Raw genomic sequence first — 23916 nt, forward strand, 5'->3', positions numbered from 1 at the left:
AAGTTCTGTGGCTCATCAGTTTATGTTTTGTTTATCTTCAATTTATTTGCTTAGATTTATTTTGTTTTGTTTTGTTTTCATAGCCTTCATCATTATTATTATCAGTATTATCATTTTATGATACAGTTCCATAGGCCTTGGGATTTCCCACGCTCCCTCCCCAATTCCCTCCCCCCTACTGAGTTCCCCTATATTATTACTATAGTATAGTTCTTTATAAACAGTCATATGTCCATCATTGCGGGCATGGACAATGGCAGAGTCCAGCATCCTACTGTCAAGTTTCATTGAGAGTTCATTTTTTTATCTGAAAGTAGAGATGCATACTGCATTGTATCCTCACATCTGGATATGACAATTTCCATTACACAGTTACTATACATCTCCTTAAATGAAAAATCACAATACAAAATCAGCAACAGGAAGAAAAATAGAAATTTACAATGCCATGAAATTAAATAACATGCTCCTGAATGATTAATGTGTCACTGAAGAAATGAAAAAGAAAATCAAGAACCTTCTTGAAGAAAATGATGCTACTGTATGATCTATTTGAAGAGATTAAACTTAAAAAAAAATCAAAATCCATGAGATACCGTTTCCGCTAATCTTTGTTGGTGAGATATGTCTCCTGTAGGCAATAAATAGATGGATTTTGGTTTTTTTTTTTTTAAATCCAGTTCACATTGTGGGTCGCTCCAACTAGGCTGCAACTCCCACTGGTTTATGTGAGGGCCAAGTGTGCGATGGGCAAAATCAGGCTGGACTGCAACACCCATTAGTGGAAGACAGGGCTGGAAACAGAACCAACCCAGCAATTGCAAGCACCAGCTGATTGGGGTGATGGACTGTACCAGGCCCCATACTTGCAAGTACACACAAGAACCTGGACTGGGTTCGCCTCAATCAAACTGCCAGACTCAGATCCCTAACCATGAAAAGACAGAGGACAAAACAAATCAATCAACTACCCCAGCCATATGTTGGCAGTGAAAAACAGGGCAAACAGAGACTCCAAGATGGACTATGTCAACCAGTGGATTCTGCAGCAATTTCTTTGTGCTTGGAATGGCGAGATTGGCAGCGATTCATAACTGTTGAACCATCAAAACCGCTTGAGCAAGTCCCTTGGAGCATGCCCCACATTGGGGACCTGGGATGGGTGGAAGACTGGGTGGGGCTTCTCTCTTTACCTCCTCCTTTACACCAGATACAGGAAAAAATATATGGGAATGACAGTCTTACCCACTTTCCTGTAGCCCCTGAACCCCTGTGCCCTAATTAACTGTGTAAAGATTGTCAACCCACCTTGCTGCTGGTGCAGTTCCAGCTGCCAGTGGAGTTTAGATCAAGTTTAGATCATGGCTTGCTGAATGCCGCTGGGGTATCAGTCACTGCAACACCACACGGTTGTGTCTGCTGCTTTCCTGTGTCTTTCAGTTAATGAATGTGTTCAAAGATATAGGATCATAAGGACATGGTTATGGTCATCCTAGGATGCTGCTCAAAGTTAGCCAGGAGCTTTCATGAGCCAAAAACACCAGATGCAAGGAGGTATCTTAGGAGGTTTTTTCCCAATGGCACAGGTACGGGATGGAGGTGGTGGGAGATCAGTGGGTAAAAAAGGGAAGGTTGAGATAGCGGGGAATTCGGAAGAAGAGAGAGAGAGATCAGTTTATGTTTCATGACATTTTCCTTTAAATGAAAAATTTTAACATAATGTGGAACAATCTTCGCATGATAAATGCATAAAGAGTGTTTTCGAAACAGTTTAAAAATGTATTCACATTTATTTTGTCATAGGTATCTTGTGGCTCTTCTAAGTATATTCATCGCACTAATAAAATATTGCTCTTACACAATTTAACAGTCTAGCTTCAATTAAAAACTAACCAAGCCAGACAGCAGTTAAGGTATACAAAAAGTAAATTAGATATACATAATCCATGTATCTGATAGCCAGGGGACGCAATTCACTCAGCATTGCTTATGGGGATTCTTTTTTGTTTTTTGTTTTATGACACAGTTTCATAGGCTCTGGGATTCCCCCAAATCCTCCCCCCATGTTGGATTTCTCCACATTGTTGCAGTGGAACAGTTCATATCCAGTCATGATTCCTTCATTGCTAGCATGTACCATGCATAGAGTCCAGCATCCTATTGCCCACATAAATTCAACAGTTTCATTGGGAGACCATCCCCAATCTGAAAGTATAGCTGGCAGAATATCATCCCCTCTAATGTAAAGGCACAACACAACATCAGTGACAATTTATAACATCATGAAGTTAACTGACATGGTATTGAGTGACCAACATGTTAGAAAATGCAAGTTCTTAACCACATCCTGTGATTACTTCATTGACATTTCAATTTTAGTTTATACACAATCGGTGCTATACACCTTAAAATGGTTATAGAGTACTATTCAGATGTCTTGTGTCTATTTTCGTTTTTATATTTAGCAGCTTATAGTACTGAAGCGTGATTTTCACTGAACTTGGCGAATTTTAGAATCATCTTCGACGTACCTTACCCCTGAGGAAGTAAGTTTAGAGACGCGGCATGAGTAGTAACTCATAACCATGCAGCCCTGGAGCCTGACTTACTGAAATACTTTGTACCTGCACATGACTCGCACGGACAGCCACATATGCCCATCTCTGTTCACAGAGCCAAATGTCTCTCTTTTCCCTAGTCATTCCAAATCTGTAACATGCAGAAAGTGAGCTTGGAGCTGACAATAAGATTCAACTTTCACTTGCTTTCTTGGTAGGCTTCTTTTTTTTTTTTTCTCACCAAACACTAGAGCTTGTTATTTTTCTCCCAACTTCTATTTAAATTTTTTAAAAAGGCTTCAAAATGAGCTTTCATAAATTTTTCATTTGATCCCAAAATAAAGTCATTTTCTCTCTTTTTCACTCAAAATGTGAAGAGTCTCCCTCAAAAGCAGTATTATAACCTTCCTGTCTATCCCAAGTTGTACATCAGTTGAAATTGGCAAGGAAGATGTTTGCATGCAAACTTGGCCTGATAAGTGAATAGGCAACAAGAGTGAAAATCTTCACAGGAGAAAAATAAAATCCAATCTGCTGGCCACAGTTTAATAAGATGATGGTAGTATAAATCCCTGGATAGAGAGAGTGCAAGCCATTAACACCTCACATGGCACAAACACAGAGCAGGTGACATAGTTCGTCTCTAGGGAAGCGTAAAACATTATTTCCATATCTGAGCATCAAAGATAATTTAAGCTGAATCTCTCTTTGTGCTGTCCAATAAATATCATTGGGGACATAAGGACATGTGGATGATCCTACTGAAACAAATGCTTTTGAGTATTGGAATGATTTCCTCTCTGCTCTCCTTTCCTCTCTCATTCCTCCTTGCTCTCCAGAAGATTAGCTTTGAAGTAAAAATCATAAAAGTATCCAAATTGATTTTGATGACATTGGAGTTTAAATTTAGTATAAAGATGGAAAAAAGACAAAAAAGCATCCAAAAAAGTTACAGGTTTATTTTTGTTCTCTGAAACTTAGGCTCTAAAGAAAGTTTCTTCAGAAGGGAGGACTCAAAGGTCCCAGAGATAAAAAGCAGTTGTCCTAGATATGATTACATGGGGGACTAGAGAACGAGGGCAGCCACGGAAGGTGAAAAAGCACTTTCATCCTATCAGAGACGGTCCATGCAAAACATATATTGCTATATAAATATCATCCATAATATGCAAACATTCAAAGGGACTTTCTCCCCAACAAAAGGCATTTAAGCCATAGATGTTCTGCTTAAAAGCAGGGTCTCCCATACTGGAGTGTGTGCCAAATGACTTGCATTCAATAATGAGACTATTTGCTCTGATAATGTCTTATATCACACAAAAATAAATTTCACATGAACAGGACAGTGAGCAAAGCAAGATTTATTTGAGTCAGAGCCTGCTACTGCATCAGCCAAGAGGAGGCTCCAAGACAAGGAGATCTGGGAAACTAGTATTGTGACCACTTCTCAGGGTGGCAGTTTATAATCCCAAATAATCAATTGTAAATGCAGCTTTCTTAGCTCATGGGCCTTTAGCTCTCATTGATGGAATTTAAAATTATCACTGACAGTATAGGTCCATGATGAATTGTCTCATTTTAGAAAACTACTTAGAGTGAATAGTTTTCCCTACCATTTCTGTAACAACTTGTATCCAGTTATTTTTGTGTATTTCCTTAAGTAGTACAATAGTTCGAGAGGTTTATATCCAGAAAAAGTTGCATTTTTTTTCCTAGACCTTGAGATTACATCCCAGTTGCTCAAAGCCAGTGAAACTTAAAACATGAAAAGATGATCCTTGCATCTCTTGGGGAACAATTAGCTAACAGTGGTCCAATTACATAAACCCTCTTTCTCACTCTTGTTTTGTGTAATTATGGTGGCCTCTTTCTGTTCTATTCTTGGAGAAATGGAGATGGGAAGTTGACTGATTCCTCGTTGAGTAAGCATACTACAAAACGAGTCACCTTGGTTTAGCTCTTCCATGTATTAGGTATGTGACCTTGGACAAGTTAATTCTAAGCAATTCCCCTTCCCTTAAAATAATGAAGATAGTAGTCTCTACTACCTAGGGCAGCTGCAGGTATCAATGGAACTCAATAGAGTACCTAAAACATTTAAGTTATATTTTATATTTATATTTGCTGTTATTCTCTCGTAGCCATCAAATTTTACATAGCTTTCCGTGGCTCACTGAATTACCTTTTCCAAATTTTCTCTTAAAAAGAAGTTTGTTTATCATATGTCAATTGTTGGGGGGTGCTGGTGTACATATCTATTAAGTAACATGGAAACTAATTTTCTACCAGATTCTAGTTGAGCAAAAATTATCTTGGAGCACTATAGTTGTTATTCACGTCTTTATGAGGTTGCCCCATCCTTTGGACAATAGGAAAGGAATCACATAACATCCTACTTTCCTCATTTCCCTCCAAAGGATCAGACTTCCCGTGGGATCTGTAGCTTTAAAATGTTCAACAAATGAAAAGAATTTCACTTCTACCAACATATAACTAGAAATCTTTATAGATTTCTTAGCAATTTTCTAAGCAATTAAAGTGTCCTTTTTACAATCCTGCTGAAATATCCTTAGGCCACAATTTGAATACTTGGGGGTTAGAAAGTAATGGTCTGTCCTACCTCCCTGCATCATCAGCATTCACTGTTCACTGGCCTTTAAGGTGGATTTTTTATTTAACTGAAGGTATATAACTGACTATTTGTGAAACATACTCTAAATTTCAATATTTTCATTAAATATTTTCATGGATTTTAAACTCATGTAGTCCTGCTTACAGAGTATAGTAAGTCTAATAGAAGTATTAGTAAAAGGATTTACACATAAAACACATGAAATTTAGAGGATTACAGGAACACTTTACTTTAAATTCAATCCTAACTCTTCATCATTTGGGGGTGATTATTTCCATTTTGGTAAGTATTAAAATTATTATCAAAATTGTATCCTGGCCAATTCTAGCATATAAAATATATAATAACAACTGTACATTTTTAAACTCCAATTATTCTCACCTAAGTGGCATTAATTTTCTTTCTGTCTTTCAGTCTTTTTCCATTAATTTTACTATATTTTCAAGTTCTCTTTTCTTCTTCATCTTGTTTTGCTCTTTTACTTTCATATTTCCCTTGGATAGTTGGAGTTTTACTTTTTTCTTTCATGTTATAGTTTCTCCTCACCTCCCCTAGGACATTTTCCTTGCATCTCTTTCTAATACTGTTTGCTACCTCATGCACCTGAGTGTAAAAACGTGGCTGTGCTGATTCATGGGCTGGATACAATTTAGTATCTGCCTGGCAGAAGCCATTGAATCCAGCCAAGCCACTAGATGGGTTCCAGAAGTACTCCAAGTTGTTCTCTAGCCAGCATTCAGCATCTGTTCTTTGTGCAAATCTCCATTCCAAGATAGGACAGCCCTTTTCCTCTTTGAATGCTGAGAACTCTTCCTGGTGGCTCCTTCGCGTGATGCAAATCCTCCTACTTTACAGAAGCAAAGAAGAAAATTTGGCAGGGGAGATCACTTCAATGTCCATCATAGGCTTTCTCCCTACAGAAATACTGAAAACAAAGTAGTTGAACCTGTGGAGTAAGAAAACTAAAATGGTTAGTCAGAGATGATAGTACCCAAGGCAGCAAAGTGGAAAAATATGAACAGGACACTCCAGAGGTTTAATTCAACTCAGCAGTTTTTGTTGAATACCTACAGAGTGCTGAAATAGACAAAATGAGTGCTATGATTCCTTGCCCTAAAAGTTAGGGAACAAATAGATTATGGCACGTTTCTGAGTCCCGCAGTAGAAATGGATGCTTGGAACACACATAGAGGAGGGGTGTGACTTACGCTAAGCATGGAGATACTCAGGAACATTCCTTAAAGATGGAAACTAAAACTGGATTCTGGTGAAGTGAAATATTAAACATATAAAATCCCAATACTGAAAGACTGCTCATGCAGGATGTAGAAGTATTACATTTTCATTTTAAGTTTTGAAAAGATGAGCCTGATAACAATGTGCAAGATGAACAAAAGGTGATAGAAACAGATTTGAAGAAAAATTTAAAATCAGAGTTCAAATAAATTTGTTGCAGTAAGATAAGCAAGCCATTGGGCTAAGGGGAGGAATGGAGCAAAGCACACAGAATTGAGACCATTTAGAGTTCGAATTAAGAAGTCTTTGTGACTGGTAGAGTTTTGGATGTGGCTTATGGTGTTAACCTTAGCATTATCTTAACCTACCTCCCCCAACCCACAACTCAGGTAACTGTTAATCTTTCTACAATGAGTGATTTTTAGCTTGTTTGTCCAAATTTAGTTGGTTGTGGTTGTGTGGGTTAATTTCTGGGATCTCTAATCTGTACCATTGGTCCAATGACTATCCTTGTGTTAGTGTTAAGCTGTTTTGACATTGCGAAGCCTCCAGATTTATTTTTATTGTTTAGGATTACCTTAGCTATTTGGGGTCTTTTGTGATTCCATATGAATTTTAGGGTCACTTTTTCTAGATCTGAGAAGAATTTATTTGATATTTTGATTGAGATCACATTGAATGAGTAAATTGCTTTGCATAAAATGAACAATTTCATAAAATTAATTCTGGCAGTAAATAAATGTGCAAGTTTTTCCTTTTTTGTATTATGTGTATGTCTTTCTTGATGTTTTATAATTTTAATTGTAGAGATCGTTCATATCCTTGATTAAATGTATCTCGAGGTATTCAGGTTTTTGTGGCTATTTTTAATGGAATTTTTCTTACAAAGTTCTTTCTCTGCTATGGTATTTTTATGTATGCAAATTCTGTTGATTTTTGTGTGTTGATTTTATATCTTGCAACTTTGCCAGACCCTCTTATGAGTTGCAATATAATCTCTTATTGGAGTCTTTTGATTTTCCTACGCATAGAATCATGTCATCTGCAAACAGGGATAGTTTTATAAGAGATTGGCTATTAGAGAAGCTCTTTAGAAACACTTCTAATCCTGAATGGTCCCTTAATTGTAATTTATTACATTTGTAACTACTAACTGGGTTTTGATTCAGTCAGTACTAGATAAGCCACTACTAACTGGGTTTTGATTCAGTCATAGAATAATGGATCCCACATACATGGGTACTTCCAAAGCTTCAGGCAACAAAGGCCCTTCCAACAACATAATAAAAAAGGTGCTAAAGTTAGTATCATTTTACAGAAAAGAAAATGAAGGCTTGAACAGCTGGGTGTTACACTGAAAACAAGACATAAAGTAGATCAGAATCCACACTTATGGACTTCAAAACTTAGGCTGTGTTACAAGGATCCCTTGTTCTGACTCATAATGATAAGTTTTCTTGATGCCAAGTTCACTGACTGAATGTAGATCAGAATAATGTTATCTACAGGAACTTCTGATTAATTTGAGAAAAACCAATTAATACTTGAAAGTGATATTACTGCCATATATTTGGTAACATTAGACATCAGTTTTGTGTTAAATACTTACAATTCTCATCCAAAATCCTTTAAAACAACTATTACTGTTCCAAAAAACTTAAGTGTGGGGACTAAATATCAAAGAGATTAGATAACTTGATCAAGATCTCATGGCTAGTAAGTGACAAAACCCACAGCCAAGTTAAGATCTGCAGGGCACCAAATCATACATATAACCATCATGCTAATTCATCACTTGTTTTTCTTCTTAACTTGGTGGTGGTAGTGGAGGAAACCAAGTATCACTGTTTAAGATTGCTGTCTCTTAAAAGAAAAGATTGTATTTGTTTGAAGGGTAGAGTCACAGAAGGTGAAAAGAGAGATAGACATCTTCCTTCTATTGCAATACCAGGGATGCTCAGCCTGAAGCTGAGACAGGAGCTTCTTCCAGGTCTCCCAGGTCCAATATGGGCCATCTTCCACTGCTTTCCCAGGTGCATTTCCATTAGCTGAATCAGAAGTATAGTAGCTGGGACTGGAACTGGTGCCTATATGGGATGACAGCATTTCAGGAGGCCAGCCTTACCCACTGTGCCACAGTGCTGGACCCAAGGTTTCTATTTACACAATTCAAGGTTCCTTTTAAAAACTAGAAAATTTTTGACACATAGTTATTATACATATTTATGGGATACAGTGTGGCATATATATGTATTAATTTCATGACTTCTCATTTAATGGAATGTATAGTGATGGAGTACTAGAGACTATCATATCCAGATGTAAAGATACAACACAATATGCAGCCAAATCAAAGATGGACTCCCAATGAAATTATTGGACATATCTAGACAATGGAATGTTGGACTGTCTGACATTGTCTGTACCAGCAATGTCAGTGCACACTTAAATAACATACTGATAGAATTATAACTCCTTATGAAGGACTATACTATTGTAACAATATGGGGAAAATCAGTCGGGAGTGGGAATTTGCGGGAGAACCCCAGACTCTACAGAATTGTACCATAAAAATCAAAATTCAAAATAAAAATTCAAATAAATAAATAAGATGCAAAATTTAAAAATATGTAATGAACACATAACTGATATATGTATCACTTCAGACATATCACTTCTTTGTATTGGGAATATTCAAAATCCAATATGCTGCTTGGAAACATCAATTAATAGTCATGCTATTATATCATAAAACATTAGAAACTATTTATTCCTTCAGCAGTATTCCTATATCCATTAACCATCCACTTTTCATCTCTCCCTTCACCCTCCCAGACCCTTCACCCTCCCAGACTCTGCTAATCACTGTTGTACTCCTTTGAGAACAATTTTTGGCCTTCCATATGTGAGAACTTGAAACATTTGTATTTTCTGTAACAACAGAAATTTTACAACCAAGCAGTTTTGAGTTGGTTCTATTCTCTTCCTTGGTTTCTCACTGCCTTTTTTTTTTTAATCCTGTCCAGAATTCTGCTTTTCCATCCCTTACTCTTTTCCCTCACCAAACAAACTCTAAAGAAAAGCAGCAGAATAGCACATTGAGGTCCCATTTTTTCAGGTTGATCATTCAGGTAATGTAAAATAAGGTGAAATATGGCCTGAATCATCTCCCCACAGGATAGAAATCAGTAACCACTGATATTGCTAAGCAACACCACAGAGGAGCGAGGCTGCAAATTAGGTGACAAATTTGTAAGTCATAGTATCTGGGGACTCGCTTGGACATTTTATTATGAGCCATCTGGATAATCCACAATAATGACCACACATTATTGTTCACTGTTCAAGGATGATAATTCCTACATAATTATATTGGCAGTTCCTTCTGTGATCCTAATTTTACTTTCAGAACCTGGTTTTTTTTTCCTTCCACTGTGTTTTACATAACTCAGATATTTTTGTTTAATTGGAAAGTTACACCTAATGGAAAACTTCCATTCCTCTTCTAAATAAAATTGAAAACAACTCCCTCCCCCAGAGAAAAATCAGTCTCTTGGCTTGTGTCTTGGCAAATAGGCTGGGCAGGAGTTTACACAAAAGCAGTTATTCATGGTACCATCATCATTTATTCAGCTTGCTATTACCTACATCATGCCTCACAAGAACCCCTTTTCAGTAGTAGCAGCTTGGCCGGTCCCATTCATTCATTAGACTAATATTTGTAAAACAAATTGAACTAAGCAATCTGACTTTAAATCAAAGGTTCCAAGTTTATAAGCCAAATATAGTCCATTGTTATCACTGATTTAATTTGGAATATGTTGGCAGCATTTAAGAATCAAATTTCAAATACAAATCTAGATAAACAACCAGAAAAATTTTTAGCATCATCCTTTCCTGCATTCCCCCCTTAAGGTAATAGCCGAAACTAACTGGCTGTTACCCCCTTTATGGCATGCACTAATTCTCCATGATCCTCATAACCTATTATATTTCGCAGCTCACCTGTCACTTCCAGGTCTGATTTCCTAAGTTCATTGTACTTTGTTAGAATACGTGCCAAGGTCCAAACACTGCTGGAAATCTGGATGACTTGACTTGGCCAAAAATGTGCCATCAGTATTTCTCAGCTATGGCAACCTCAGAACAGTATCGGCAGCCATACACAAACATCAAGATAACAATACTGTTTGGGTTTATAGTAAACTTAAAAATGGAGAATGAGAACTTCAAAAAGGGAATGAATTCAGAGACTATGAAAGTCAGGTTTGGGGTGGGGATGGGGTGAAATCCCGTACTCTACAAAATTGTACCATAAAATTCAAAATTTTAAATTAAAAATTTTTTTAAAAACTCAGGTAGTAAATTTTTAAAGAAAGTGTGTGTGTGTGCATTTATGCATCTATGTGTTCATAAATCCTACTTGAAATTCAATAGCTAATGGAGGATTAATCATCTTAGTTCATCTTGTGATGCTACAATAGAATACTAACACTGGTAACTTATAAAGCACAGTAATTTATTTCTCACAGCTCTAGAGCCTGGGGAGTCCAAGATTAAGGGACCAGCAGGTTTGGGTATTTGCAATGAACCTGGTTTCCACTTGGCATCTTGAATGCTGCACTCACAAGGCAGAGGAGGATAAGAGAGTTCTCCCCCACAAGCTCCTTTCATAATGGCAAAGATCCGTACATGAAGGCTGAGCCTTCATGACACAAGAGCCTCCCCAAAAAGCTCATCTCCCAACACCCTTCCACTGGGAATTAAGTTGCCAACACAGGAATTTGGAAATCACTCAATTCACAGCAGTTACCTACATATTCAGCTTGTTATTTTCATTTGTGAAGTTCTTGCCTTACTTTCAAAAGCCCAAGAGATTGAAATTACGTCGATGAGAAAAAGAAGTACTCATTAGCATAGCCTAAGAAGATTTGGATTCAAAAGAATCCTTAGGGAAAAATCATCTCTGTTAACATTTCGTGTATGACATATATGCGTACCACATGTTGAGTACAGCAGTCCCCAAGTAGACATGTACACATTTAAGATCCTCTTAGGAAAGTTTAACATGCAAGTATCAATCCCTCGCAGAATGCTAAGCAGAGTTTCTGCAATGAGTCAGTACACTGAAGCTTTTCTGAGTGAAATTTAGAATTTGAAGGTTAAAATATTCCTTTCTTTATGACTTGACTAAGGAGTGAGAATTCATGGTTGTTTCCTCATTTAACCTCTATCTGTTTTTATTGTAAGTTATAAAAATCTACTTGCATTGGCATGAACATTTTAAATGCAAGAATACTGACCAAAGAAAACCTTTTACTAGAAAGTTCTTAATTTTGGTAAAAAGTACAGCCTTTTCTTAAATGAAATCTAATGGAAAACTTAAAATTGGACTGCATTTGGAGACATCTTTTAGCTCAGAATTCATGTCTATTTTGAGGAATATTTTTTTATACAAGGAAGCAAGAAAAAAGATAGTGATACCATTTTAATCCAGATACCCTGCAAGAAACAACAAACATGTATACAACTACAAATTAAGTGTAGTGTTAAGGGAATGGGGTGGAAAATTACAAACTCTCAACCCTCATACTATCCATTTATAAATTTCAAAATAAAAACTTTCTCCAATAATAATAATCACAGATTACTTAAGTAACACCTTCATCTTCAGGCTAAAAGGGGAACACTGCAAAATATGATCAAGACAGCCTCCATCAAACTGGAAGTTTTTCTGCAGATAGTCTTTTTTGTTTGGGGAAAGTTGTGTAGGGGGTTTTGTTGACTTGTCCATGTCAAGCATAGATTGATATGCACCTACCAAGATAGGATTTAAATAGGGTCTAACTGTCTTATGCTATGCTGTTAAATGTTTATGATAACACTTTGGCAGACACTGAAGAGGGGTACCACTTCATAATGATGTTTGTACCAACTTAAAGAAAAGTGCTTCACAGACACACTCATTGGCTAGTCTCTCTAGAGAACATTTCTATTGCTCTTGTCTTCATCTTATAGGAGAGACTAAGACTCAAACGAAGTCACAAGCTCATAACATAGTCAAGCTCAGCTTTCTTTTTTACTGTCTCAGATTTCTGACACAGAAGCACTCTTTTTTAAAGATTTATTTTTTTGTGTTGGAAAGACAGATATACAGAGTGGAGAAGAGACGGAGAGGAAGATCTTCTCTCTCTGTAGATTCACTCCCCCAGTGACAGCAATGGGCAGAGCTGTGCCAAACTGAAGCTAAGAGCAAGGAGCTTCTTCCAGGTCTCCCACACTGGTGCAGGGTCCCAAGGCTTTGGGCCATCCTCGACTGCTTTCCTGGGCCACAAGCAGGGAGCTGGATGGGAAACAGGGCCACGGGGATTAGAAACGGTACCCATATGGGATCCTGGTGTGTGCAAAGCAAGGACTTTAACCACTAGGCTACCACACCAGGCCCACAGGAGCACTCTTAATCTGGCTAGCAACATTATGGTACTAACACCTGGGAAGCTCTGATGTTGGTGCCAGCTTTCTCACTTCAGAAATCCCAGAGTGCAACAAACCAAAGCATCCTGAACTCAATGTCATTTTAAAGCTGTGTATTTGGATACTTAAGAAATGTGGAAAGCCTGATATTAGAAGAATACAATTCTGGGTTCTGCTGAGAGAAATCTAAAGAGGAGTAGTATCTCCACTCCATACAGATAGGCAGCCTAGTCAGACAGACTGAAAATATTACAAGGGACGGTGTTCTAGGTTCCATGCAAGAATGAAAGGTCCATTTTTCACATCCTCCTCTCATGGTTTTTCAATGTTATCATTGCCTATAGAGCTAAGAGTAAAGCAACAGGATTGCTGTGGAGATCTTTTTAAAATACTGACCTCAGAATATAAGGCAGAATGGTGGAATCAAGATAGTGGAATCGGGTCAGAACACATTTAAACAGACAAACAAACATTAGCCTGAATGAAGCAGAGAGGGCACATTCAGGAAACAGGAGACCAATTAATGACAGCAGAGGACACCTAGAGACTGACAGACACAGGATAGCATCAGACGCTATAGTGTGGTGTTGCAGTGACCAGTACTGGAATGCCACCAACAACAAGGTGAGAACAGATGTTCACCAGGAGCTCAGAGGTGAACCCAGACAAAGAACTGCCCTTCCTGCTGGTCTGTTTGATTTGAACAGAAGCAGAGACAGAACAGCAGGTCCCAGATGGGTGGTGCAAGTACAGGGTGGGTTTCATAGCCCAGTCCACCCTCTAAAGTCAAATCAGGTGCCTTTTACTATCGGGAGGCAAAGGCTATGCACTCATTTCTGGCTCAGTGAACTGTAACAACATGGCAACCTACAGGTTCCACCCAAGATAGGTCCAGGTAGCCCTCAAACCTGATAGCCAGCAGATCAAGAACTCTAGTAGTGGCACATCAGGTGCCATGTGGTACAGTGTGGAAAACTTTAAGACTCCAGAAACAAGAGTGAGCTGAGAGTGTGCTGAGCAAGGAGCAAACTCACTGAGCTCAGTGCATTGCAATGGTCCCACAGGGAAAATAATACCAACTTTGGCATCACACAGGTCAAAATAGGTCCATGTGGCTCTCCGACCTAACAGATAACAGGTACTGGCAAGATCAGCGCCACCAACAATCTAGTTATATGTCACCTGGTGTCTCCCTAATTCTGGAACCTGCTCCAACCGTAAGTAGGAGAAAGGTTGTACAGACCATGGTGCAGCTTCAGCACGATATCACAGGAGGTGGAGTGTAGTAAGCTAGGAGCGGGGGCTACGAGGCCATGGTGAAAGTCTAACATAACAACGCAGACCTAGAACTTGCTGGAAGGAGTGGCACAAATGACTGCAAACAAAGAGCCATGTATGAACCACAATAAGTAAAATTCAATTGTAGACTTATGGGTGAAAGAGCTTAGAAACCTGCCTCAAGGAGCAGAATCTGATAACCAGAAGTACAATGGCCAAGAGCAAAAGAAGAGACAAAGGCACAATGAATATTACTGAAGACTCCCCTGCAAAAATGCGAAAGCCTTTGCCAAGCTCAGAGTTCACTGAGGAAGACATCAAGAAAACAGGGGATACAGAACTCAAAACACTTGTTATAAAGCTTCTTATCAACAACAAGAAGCATGTAATTAATGAGTTCAAGGAATTTAAGGAACATATCCCACAGGAAATGACTCAAGAAATTAAGAATACAGTGGAGCAAATTGAAAGTACAGTGGAAAGTCTTCAAAATAGAATGAAGGAGGCAGAAGAAAGAATCTCAAAATTAGAAGATATTTCCTGTCACCAGGGGGAAGCAAACAAAAAGATGGAAGCAGAGCTGGGTCAAGCTAAAAAAATTATTCAAGAACTGAAAGACACTATTAAAAGGCCAAATATAAGAGTTATGGGAGTCCCAGAAGGTGCAGAAAGAGAAGCTGGGTTTTAAAATGTATTTAATGAAATAAAAGGTATTTAATGAAATAATAAGGGAAAATTCTGCTAATCTAGAGAAAGAATTGGGAAACAAAATCCAAGAAGGGCACAGAACTCCCAACAGAGTTTCAAAAGCGATCTTCACCACAACACATGGTAATCAAGCTTTCTTCAATCAAACATAAGGAAAAGATTCTTGCATGTGTACGGTAAAAAAAAAAATCAACTGATATATAAAGCAATGCCAATTAAACTCACAGGAGACCTCTCATAGGAAACTCTACAGGCCAGAAGAGAATGGAGCAGCATATTCCAGAATCTAAAAGAAAAAAAAAAAAAACTGTCAGCCCAGGATAACATACCCAGCAAAGTTTTCTTTTGTCTTTGAAAATGAAACAAAATTCTTCCACAGTAAAGCACAGTTAAAAGAATATCCCAGTACCTATGAAACTGTGTCACATAATACAATGTAATTAATGAATAAAAAAAAAGAATATGCCTCTTCCAAATCTGCCCTACAAGAGATATTTAAAAATGTTCTCTTGACAGAAAAGAGGAATGGCACCCACCAAAACCAAAGGCAAATGTGAAGAACATCCCAGTAAAATAACAGTAGAAGACTAAATCAATGAACAACCCATTGCTAAAATGACAGGACCAAATTACCACCCATTCATATTAACCCTGAATGTAAATGGCTAAAACTCATCAATCAAATACCACAGATTAGTAGACTGGATTTAAAAAAACACATCTATTTATTGCCTTCATAAGACATATCTCACCAACAAAGATCAGCAGAAACTATTTCTCATGGATTTTGGCAAGTTTTTTTTTTTTAGTTTAGTTTCATCTCTTCAAAACACTTTCTTCTGATTAAATTATTCAATGACTGCTAGATCATACAGTAGCATCATTTTCTTCAAGAAGGTTCTTGATTTACTTTTTCATTTCTTCAGTGACACATTAGTCATTCAGGAGCATGTTATTTAACTTCATGGCATTGTTAATTCCTTTTTTCCAACTGTTGTTGATTTTGTTTTGTGGCTTTTTATTTAAGGGGATGTAGAGTAACTGTGTAATGAAGACTATCATATCCAGTAGCATGTTATTTAACTTCATGGCATTGTAAATTTCTGTTTTTGTTCCTGTTGTTGATTTTATATTGTGGCTTTTCATTTAAGGGGATGTATAGTAACTGTGTAATGGAGACTATCAAATCCAGATGTGAGGACACAATGCAGTATGCATCTCTACTTCCAGATCAAAGATGGACTCCCAATGAAACTGTTAACTATATTCTTGACAATAGGATTCTAGACTCTTTGCCATTCTCCAGACCTGCCATGATGGACATATGAATGCTTATGAGGAACTATATTACAGTTACAATGTAGGGTAACTCAGGGGAGAGGAATTTAGGGGAGGGGTAAGGGAAATCCAAAGGCCTATGGAAGTGGATCATAAAATGATAATAACTTAAAAAGTAAAGAAAAAAAACAGAATAAGGCAGAATGTTTCCTGGTGTTTGACAATAGATACTTACTTAAAATCTCTATGAGGAATGTTCAATGTAATGAGCATATCTATTTTTTAATTTTTTAAATTGATTACATTGCATTATGTGACACAGTTTTATAGGCACTGGGATTCCCCGCACCCCTCCCCAAACTAACCCCCCATGGTGGATTCCTCCACCTTGTTGCATTACCACAGTTCAAATTCAGTTGAGATTCTTTCATTGTGAGCATCTACCAAACATAAAGTCCAGCATCTTATTGTCCAGATAAATTGAGCGATTTCTTGGGGAAACCATCTCTGGTCTGAAGGTAGAGCCAGCAGAGTATCATCCTGATCAATTAATAAGCCCCGACATTACATCAGTAACAATTTATAACGTTATGGAATTAATTCACATGGTATTGAGTAACCAATATGTTAAAAGAGAAAGAAAAAAAGAAAGCAAGTTCTGAACCACATCCTGTGACTGACTTCTACATTGACATTTCAATTATTAGTTTATATACAACCGGGTTCTATACACCTTAAAATGGCTATAGATTATTATTCAACTGTCTTGTGTCTATTTTAATTTTAGTATTTAGCAGTTTCTGGCGTTGAAGCATGATTTTGCTGAACCTGGCTGTTTTTCGGGTAGTCTAACTCTATAACTCTAACAAGACATATGTCAACAGTTTAAGTGAACAGTTTTAGGAGGGGTGTGCAGAGAAATCTTCAATACCCCAGTGAGGAGTAACTAATCTTTGTGTCCCACCCAGTGAGTTATAAGTGCATCCCCGCTGACCATTTCCTGTCTGTTTCTAAGCTTTCCTTGTTGTTCTCTATCTATTCTAGTTTTTTTGTTTGTGTGTTTGTTTGTTTTGAGGGGTTCTGGAGCGATCCTAATGGTCATTACGAGAGAGGGTGGGGACCCAAAGTCGGAACCAGGCAAGGACCAGAGAAAACTCCTCTCCCTAGTCCCAAAGGAAGTTTATTGTTCTTCTGTTTCTGCGGACCACTCAGTGCTCCTGGTTGTCGTTCCAATGACCTTGGATCCTGCAAGGCAGGATTTGGGCTTCTTCCATCCCATGTGGTAGATCCAAATGGGGGTGGGTGACCTCAGAGTTCTCGGCCTCCGAAGGCACTCCTCCAATTCCCCGTGGTCTCCTGGGCAGTTGGGATGTAGTCCTCGGTGCTCGTACTGGTAGTCCTTGGTGAGGATCTGGGAGTCTTTAGGGTTGGGATACAAGCCTCCTTCTGTCTGCCTGCTCCACTCTGAGGTCCCCGCCTGCGTAATGAGCATATATCAATTTAAAGTTCTCTACATACTCTGCTCCACACCTTGTGGGTTCCCCTTCAAACTTGTTTGTGATGTTTGCAATAATGATAATTTCTTATTGTTGATTCCTTAAGAGGCATCATTATCTCACCTAACCTTCATTAATAGCTTATGGGTAGACACGATTAACCTGCCCTCTCAAAAAGGAGAATACCTGGCTCACAGACGTGAAGCAACTTGCTCAAAGTCACACAGTTAGTAAGTGGCAAATATTAGACTCAAATCTATGCCCCTGACTTCAAAGCCAATATCCTTAACTCTCATGCACTCTTGGAAATAACCTTTCTGTAGATAGAGTGCAATCAAATATTTACACACACACCACCTTTATAAGTACTAAACAACTTTACCAAGAAATAACTTTCTGTATTGAGAAAATCTTAATTTTTAGGCATTCTTACAATTTAAAACAATACCAAAAATAAAACTGGCTCTTTGAAAAAATAGCCAGTATTTTCCCCAATTAAATAACAAATGCTTGTTTTCACTGATCTCTGTTTCCATTCCTTCATTTCATTCATAAAATGAAATCAGCATAGATGCTTCTAATAACTTTCTGATTTACACATCAAAAGTTGGAGGCTTCACCTCTGAAGTCATTTTTGTGCTGTTCATGTCTCAGGGATTTGTGGGCAAAGGGTTGAGAATGTCAATGACTTGAAAAATAAAGCTGAGAAAAGCAATCTTGGAAATAGAACTCTTAGTATAGGGGAGAATTAGGAGCTCAAACACTAATTGTTATTCACAGATTCTCTGAGATGGAAGAGAAGACCCTTGCCTTACTTTTTCCAATTCTGAAGTATGGATAAGAACACAGAGGTATCCTAAAACTGGATAGTAAGATTACTGCAAGGACGAGAACAGAGAAATAATGAAAGACGCAATCCCCCTAGAAAACTAAAGGCTTGGGTGCTGCGGTCACCATGTTGGGAGATGCTCATGACTAGATTACAGGTTCATCTCTAAGGCCAGCATTAGGTTCTTGAATTTGTTTTTGGTCTAAATGGATTTGTTGCAGAGATGTGATACATACAGAAGAGACACCACGTGGCACCCAGAGTGTTATTTTTTCCATGTGATGCATCGGTTTTCCAACTCTGGCTGCCTCTTTGCACAGGTGACAGAGTGAACACTGCTGGATGATATTTAACACCACCTATAGAATTTCTTTCTATCCCAAAGAAATATAGCTTAGATTAGGCCCAGTGTGAATCTTAACCCAGTTATGTTAAAGGTGCCTTGGTTATTCACAATGGGGGAATGTGCTGGTTGGAAGCCATGTTCCCTGCAGGTGAGTTTTTATTTAAACCTCCAAGGCCTTTTCAGCCAATCTGGGCTTTGTCACAAGCTATCAACATTCAGTGGCAGAGATCATCTTCCATTAGGCGACCATGGGATGCATACACCAGCTAGGTGTGCAATGAGCTCTGGCTTATGCATGCAATGTTGTGTTTGCCCTAGTCGCATGTCACATTTCTCTTCCTAACACCCTAGTTTAGGGAAGAGCACTGCCTGGCTCTTCGGAGATGCTGCTACACTTCCCTTGGGATGCTACTGTTGAGCTCACCATCTCAGCATGCCACTGCATCCATTGTAAACATCATGTTCTAAAAGGCTGCGTTCCTTCTCCATTCTTTTCTGACTTCTTTAGTAAGCTGCAAATATGGTTCCCTTTGCTTGGGAAGACATTGTTTCCTTCTGCTGCCTCCTCACTGTTTTTTCAAGTTGCCACAATACCTATTGTCATTCAGTTCTAATTCAATCATTGTTAACCTCATTTCTGGGTGTGTCCTGTCCAGCTCCTTCCATCTGTCTCATTTATTGCACAAGGAAGCAACCTAGACACTACCACAATGGAATGAATGTGTGAACTTTGTGGAATATGAATTGAAATTTAAACCATACGATTGTATTTATTTATACCTGCATTTTCAAGAGATGAGGTTAAAAATAATATTGTCTTCCCTAAACAGATGATTGATAGCTTGGGATTTATACATGAAACTAGTGTTTACATATGAAAAAGTTTGCATCTAAAAATACAAGTCCATAAAAATGCAATTAAGTATCTTCACAATGTGAAATGTGGCTTATACCCAACTTTGTAAACACAGAGCCATTCATATTTTGTTTTCTGAATAAATACTAGAGACTGCCAGATGTTTATTCCACTGACTTACCTTAGGAAAGGAAAAAAGCTAAGAAAAATCTTTGCTGGCTGATGCAATTCATTTACATGCTGCAAAATTATACACGTACATACACACAAGCAAGTGCTAACATATATTACGTGTGAAGTCATAATGAACATGCTTAATGTCTATGAAGGTGTTTCGATCATTTAAAATTTCAAAGTTGTACATTATCTTATATATAATACACTTCAACTCCTAAAATAGCAGAAAAATACATCACACTGAAAGAAATCCCAAGAAGTCATGAAAAAATTTCCTATTACTTACACAAAATTCAATTTGTTATTGAAGCACATTTTTTGTAATATGTCTAACAAAAGCCTTGATAGGTTTTCACAGAAACATAATTAGATAATTTTTCTCCACAAGGCATAATTTTGTATTGATGTATTAATGTATCTTTAGAAAAAAATTTAGACATGCAAAAAGAATATATAAGGATTGTGTAATATAAATATAAAATACAAGAATATTTAATATTGGGCCCGGCGGCGTGGCCTAGCGGCTAAAGTCCTTGCCTTGAAAGCCCCGGGATCCCATATGGGCGCCGGTTCTAATCCCGGCAGCTCCACTTCCCATCCAGCTCCCTGCTTGTGGCCTGGGAAAGCAGTTGAGGACGGCCCAAAGCTTTGGAACCCTGCACCCGCGTGGGAGACCTGGAGGAGGTTCCTGGTTCCCGGCTTTGGATCGGCACAGCACCGGCCCGTTGCAGCTCACTTGGGGAGTGAAACATCGGATGGAAGATCTTCCTCTCTGTCTCTCCTCCTCTCTGTATATCAGGCTTTCCAATAATAATAAAATCTTTAAACAAAAAAAAAGAATATTTAATATTGTATCTAAGCTAAATTCCTCAACTGTACACAAGCTCATCAACTATAAGCTGATTCATTCATGGGTTCCCAGAAGCTGCCCAAGTTAATGGGCCAAGGAAACATTCTACAGAAACACAGGAATATCCCTTGAGTCTAATTAATTTCTTGAAATTTATTGGGAGAGTGTTGTTTTGATCAAGAAAAATATTTTTAACTTGCTCACAATTTTGATTAAAACAATCTTGAATTTTCAGATGAACAAGAATAAAAGTTTCTATTTAAAAAAATGAAGAAAACGGGTACATCCCCCACCTTCTCCCTCCCCCAATCCCAGCTGCCACTCCATCGACTGACTCAGAAGAGCTCACTTTGTGCCAGCACTTTTCGGTTTCTCTTACCACAAAGTCCCTGGTGATCTGCTCTCAGAGGAAGGGCTGTCCATCATCCCTGTATCCCTGCCGTGTTCACAGCAGCAGCCAATGCCTTGACTGGGAAACCAAGGCTGTTTTGTCACCTTTCTGAACGTGGTGGTCTTTCCTGAGAAGATGCCTCCATCTTGATCCCAGCACATGCTCCATCATTAGCAGCTCTCCTTAGGATGCTGAACACATGGTATTCAGTGGTTTCTCTCTAAAATGTAAGATGAGTGAAAGGGAAGTTTCAAACCTGGTTTTTCATTCTGAATTTTCTGAAGTAGCCTTCTTTACTCTCTAAAAAGTAGTTCTATCGGAAAAAAGCTGTGAAGTGAACTTACAGGACTGCTCTTCCATGGCAAAGATCCCATGTTTGCAAGGCAAGAGCATTGTCCTTGCTCAGACCTGCTCTCTTGGAATGACATCTCTACAAAAGTGATATAGCTGGGCTGGACCTGGGGTGAATTTCACAAACCAAATACTCTATCTCATCAGATGTTAAGATAACTGTCCTATTCTGCAGTGCAGGGCACATCCTACCCCCAGCAGAATAATATATTTTAAGTGATTTCTGAAAATGGGCTGTGAAAGCTGTCTGCCACATGGCCCATGTTTGCACATCTCCATATAGTTAGGAATGCAAAATTTGACAGTATAACTCTGAATCTGATTAATTAAGAATGTGTAAAAACAAAGTTCTTGCATTATAGCTCGTTCCTTATCTTTGTGTCTTTTACTGTGATGTTGTAGAACTTGGATCATATGGAAAACTAAAATATTATGACACAATGACTGAAGAAGGTAAGAATGATTTTAGAATTGTATGCATTGGCTTTTTTTTTTCATTTCTGGTGTCTATTGCTTGCCCATTTTTTTAATCTTTTTTTCTCATTGCATGACTTCAGTGACATCGTGTGATTTGTTTCTTTTTTCTGCATTTTCATCTAGTTTTTGCCACTATGTTTATTTGGAATTGGAGAAGTGCAATACCATGGGTAATCATGTGATTCCATGCAAACAATCCAAGCCATCTCAATTGTGCAATGCTCTCAGAGAAATGGTGTCGACAATATAAACATAAATGATCCACTGTATCAGCAATATTTTCCTCCACATGTTCTCAACATATAGAAATACATCCACCCAACTATTTTCTATCAGGCCCTTTTTTCAGAGTGATGTATACATTCTGATTTTTTTATTTTTGCAAATAAATGAGAGATGGAAAGTAAACCCTGCACCTAAAAGGAGGCTGATTTTGCTGCAAGAGGGCTTATAGGTTCATGTTCTCAGGTCCCCATAATCCTGGTAGATACATATCTAACATTATTCTGACAGCTGGATCCACAATTTCTGCAAATAGTTGCCTGTTTTGAGATTCCCACTCAGAACTGATTGGCGTTTACTAACTACAGATTTGATTTTTAAATGGATTAGTGAATCCCAAGCACTATTCCAGAGCACAGCCCTGAAACAGGCAGAATCATTCTTCTGAATTATGTTCACCTTGGAACAGCAATTTAAAAACATTTGAATCATTTTAAAGTAGTCATCTTATTGCCCTAGCTTCTATCTTACTATACACATGGCTCCACCTCTTGAAAGACAAGTAATATTTGAAAATCTTGAAAACATTTCAGGGTTTTTAAATGATTTTTACAATGACAAGAAATCAAAAGGTATCCTAGTGGAGGAATTAATTTATTTTGTCCATCAGCATGAATGAGAAAGTCCCAAATGTGTTGCATATCTTGCTTTCAGCTTTCATTATTCCTAAATTGCCTTAGCTTGACAACAGTCTCCTAGTTGCTTTGCTTGCAGGAAGTAGATCCCCTGAAGACCCTAAGTAAGAGAAAGCCCCTTCTCTGCCCCTCCCTACTTCAGCTCCCATAAAGCCCCTATGCCCTCTGCTACGGCTATCCCCGTGCTTCAATTTAACCTTTGCAATGTTTTCTAGAGCATCAAGCCATTGATAAGATCTCAACCTGGGCCTTAACAGCAACAAAAGGGAAAGTTACCCTTGGGCATCAAGAGAACCAGGAGCAAAATGCTACCCTGAGAAACAGGTGTCCCAAATAGGCAGTGGATAGAAAGCCTGACCCGTAGTTAAAGGAGGGCTCCTCTTCCAGCTGGGTTGGGAAGGTGGCCTTTAAAGCTTCTGCCTAACCTGTCACAATCCTTCACTTTCTTTGCTCACATTATCCTGTCCTTTGCCTTCCAAACTTCACTTCTCATTAACCTTTTTGTCTGTCATCTCAGTTGTCTCCCTTTCTCCCATTGCTTCCTCTTTCAGTGCCCATCTGAGAGAAGTTTCTGTCCATGTGCTCTCTCTCTCCTCTCTCTTTTTTTACCTCTCCACACCAGACAATTTAAGGTCATACAAAGAAGCAAAACTGTTACTCTTCATGTGAAATATCCCTTGATAACCACTAGACTTTCAAAGTAAGAGAGCAAAGTCAAAATGATGCCTGGTGTGAGAAGCACAGACGACCCTTTATCAACAATGTCAAGTGGCATTTGGGTCGCCTTTAACATTCTTTATCCATGTCTTGATTATTCTGCCTCCTCATGCATAGACCTTTTTTTTTATCCTATTCTTAGATGATAATTCATCCCCTTTATTATGACAGCTAATAGCAGCTCAGGCAGAATTTTAAGTGTTCTGTGAAACACTAGTTTCTTATCTTGTCACTAGACATTTTCCAACAACCAGAAAAGGATAGAAGGGAAAGAAAGAAGGAAGGAAAGCAAAAAGGAAAAAAGATGGAATCCATAGTTAAACAAAAGGAAAAAATTCTGTTAAA

At 38.2% G+C, this 23916-nt stretch overlaps 1 protein-coding gene across 2 annotated transcripts in view; it reads left to right on the forward strand.

The window, feature by feature from the left end:
- The window catches only part of SLC24A2 (solute carrier family 24 member 2), a 219582-nt gene that overhangs the window by 139458 nt on the left and 56208 nt on the right, over nucleotides 1-23916 (forward strand). Inside the window, exon 4 of one of the 2 annotated variants that reach the window (XM_058672557.1) lies at nucleotides 21863-21913. The exons of the other annotated variant lie outside the window; for it this stretch is intronic. Coding sequence (XP_058528540.1) covers nucleotides 21863-21913 — 51 coding nt within the window. The remainder of the gene's footprint in view (nucleotides 1-21862; nucleotides 21914-23916) is intronic. 2 annotated transcript variants of the gene reach the window in all.

This window comes from Ochotona princeps, chromosome 14, assembly GCF_030435755.1.
Source record: "Ochotona princeps isolate mOchPri1 chromosome 14, mOchPri1.hap1, whole genome shotgun sequence".
NCBI classification, from domain to species: Eukaryota; Metazoa; Chordata; class Mammalia; order Lagomorpha; family Ochotonidae; genus Ochotona; species Ochotona princeps.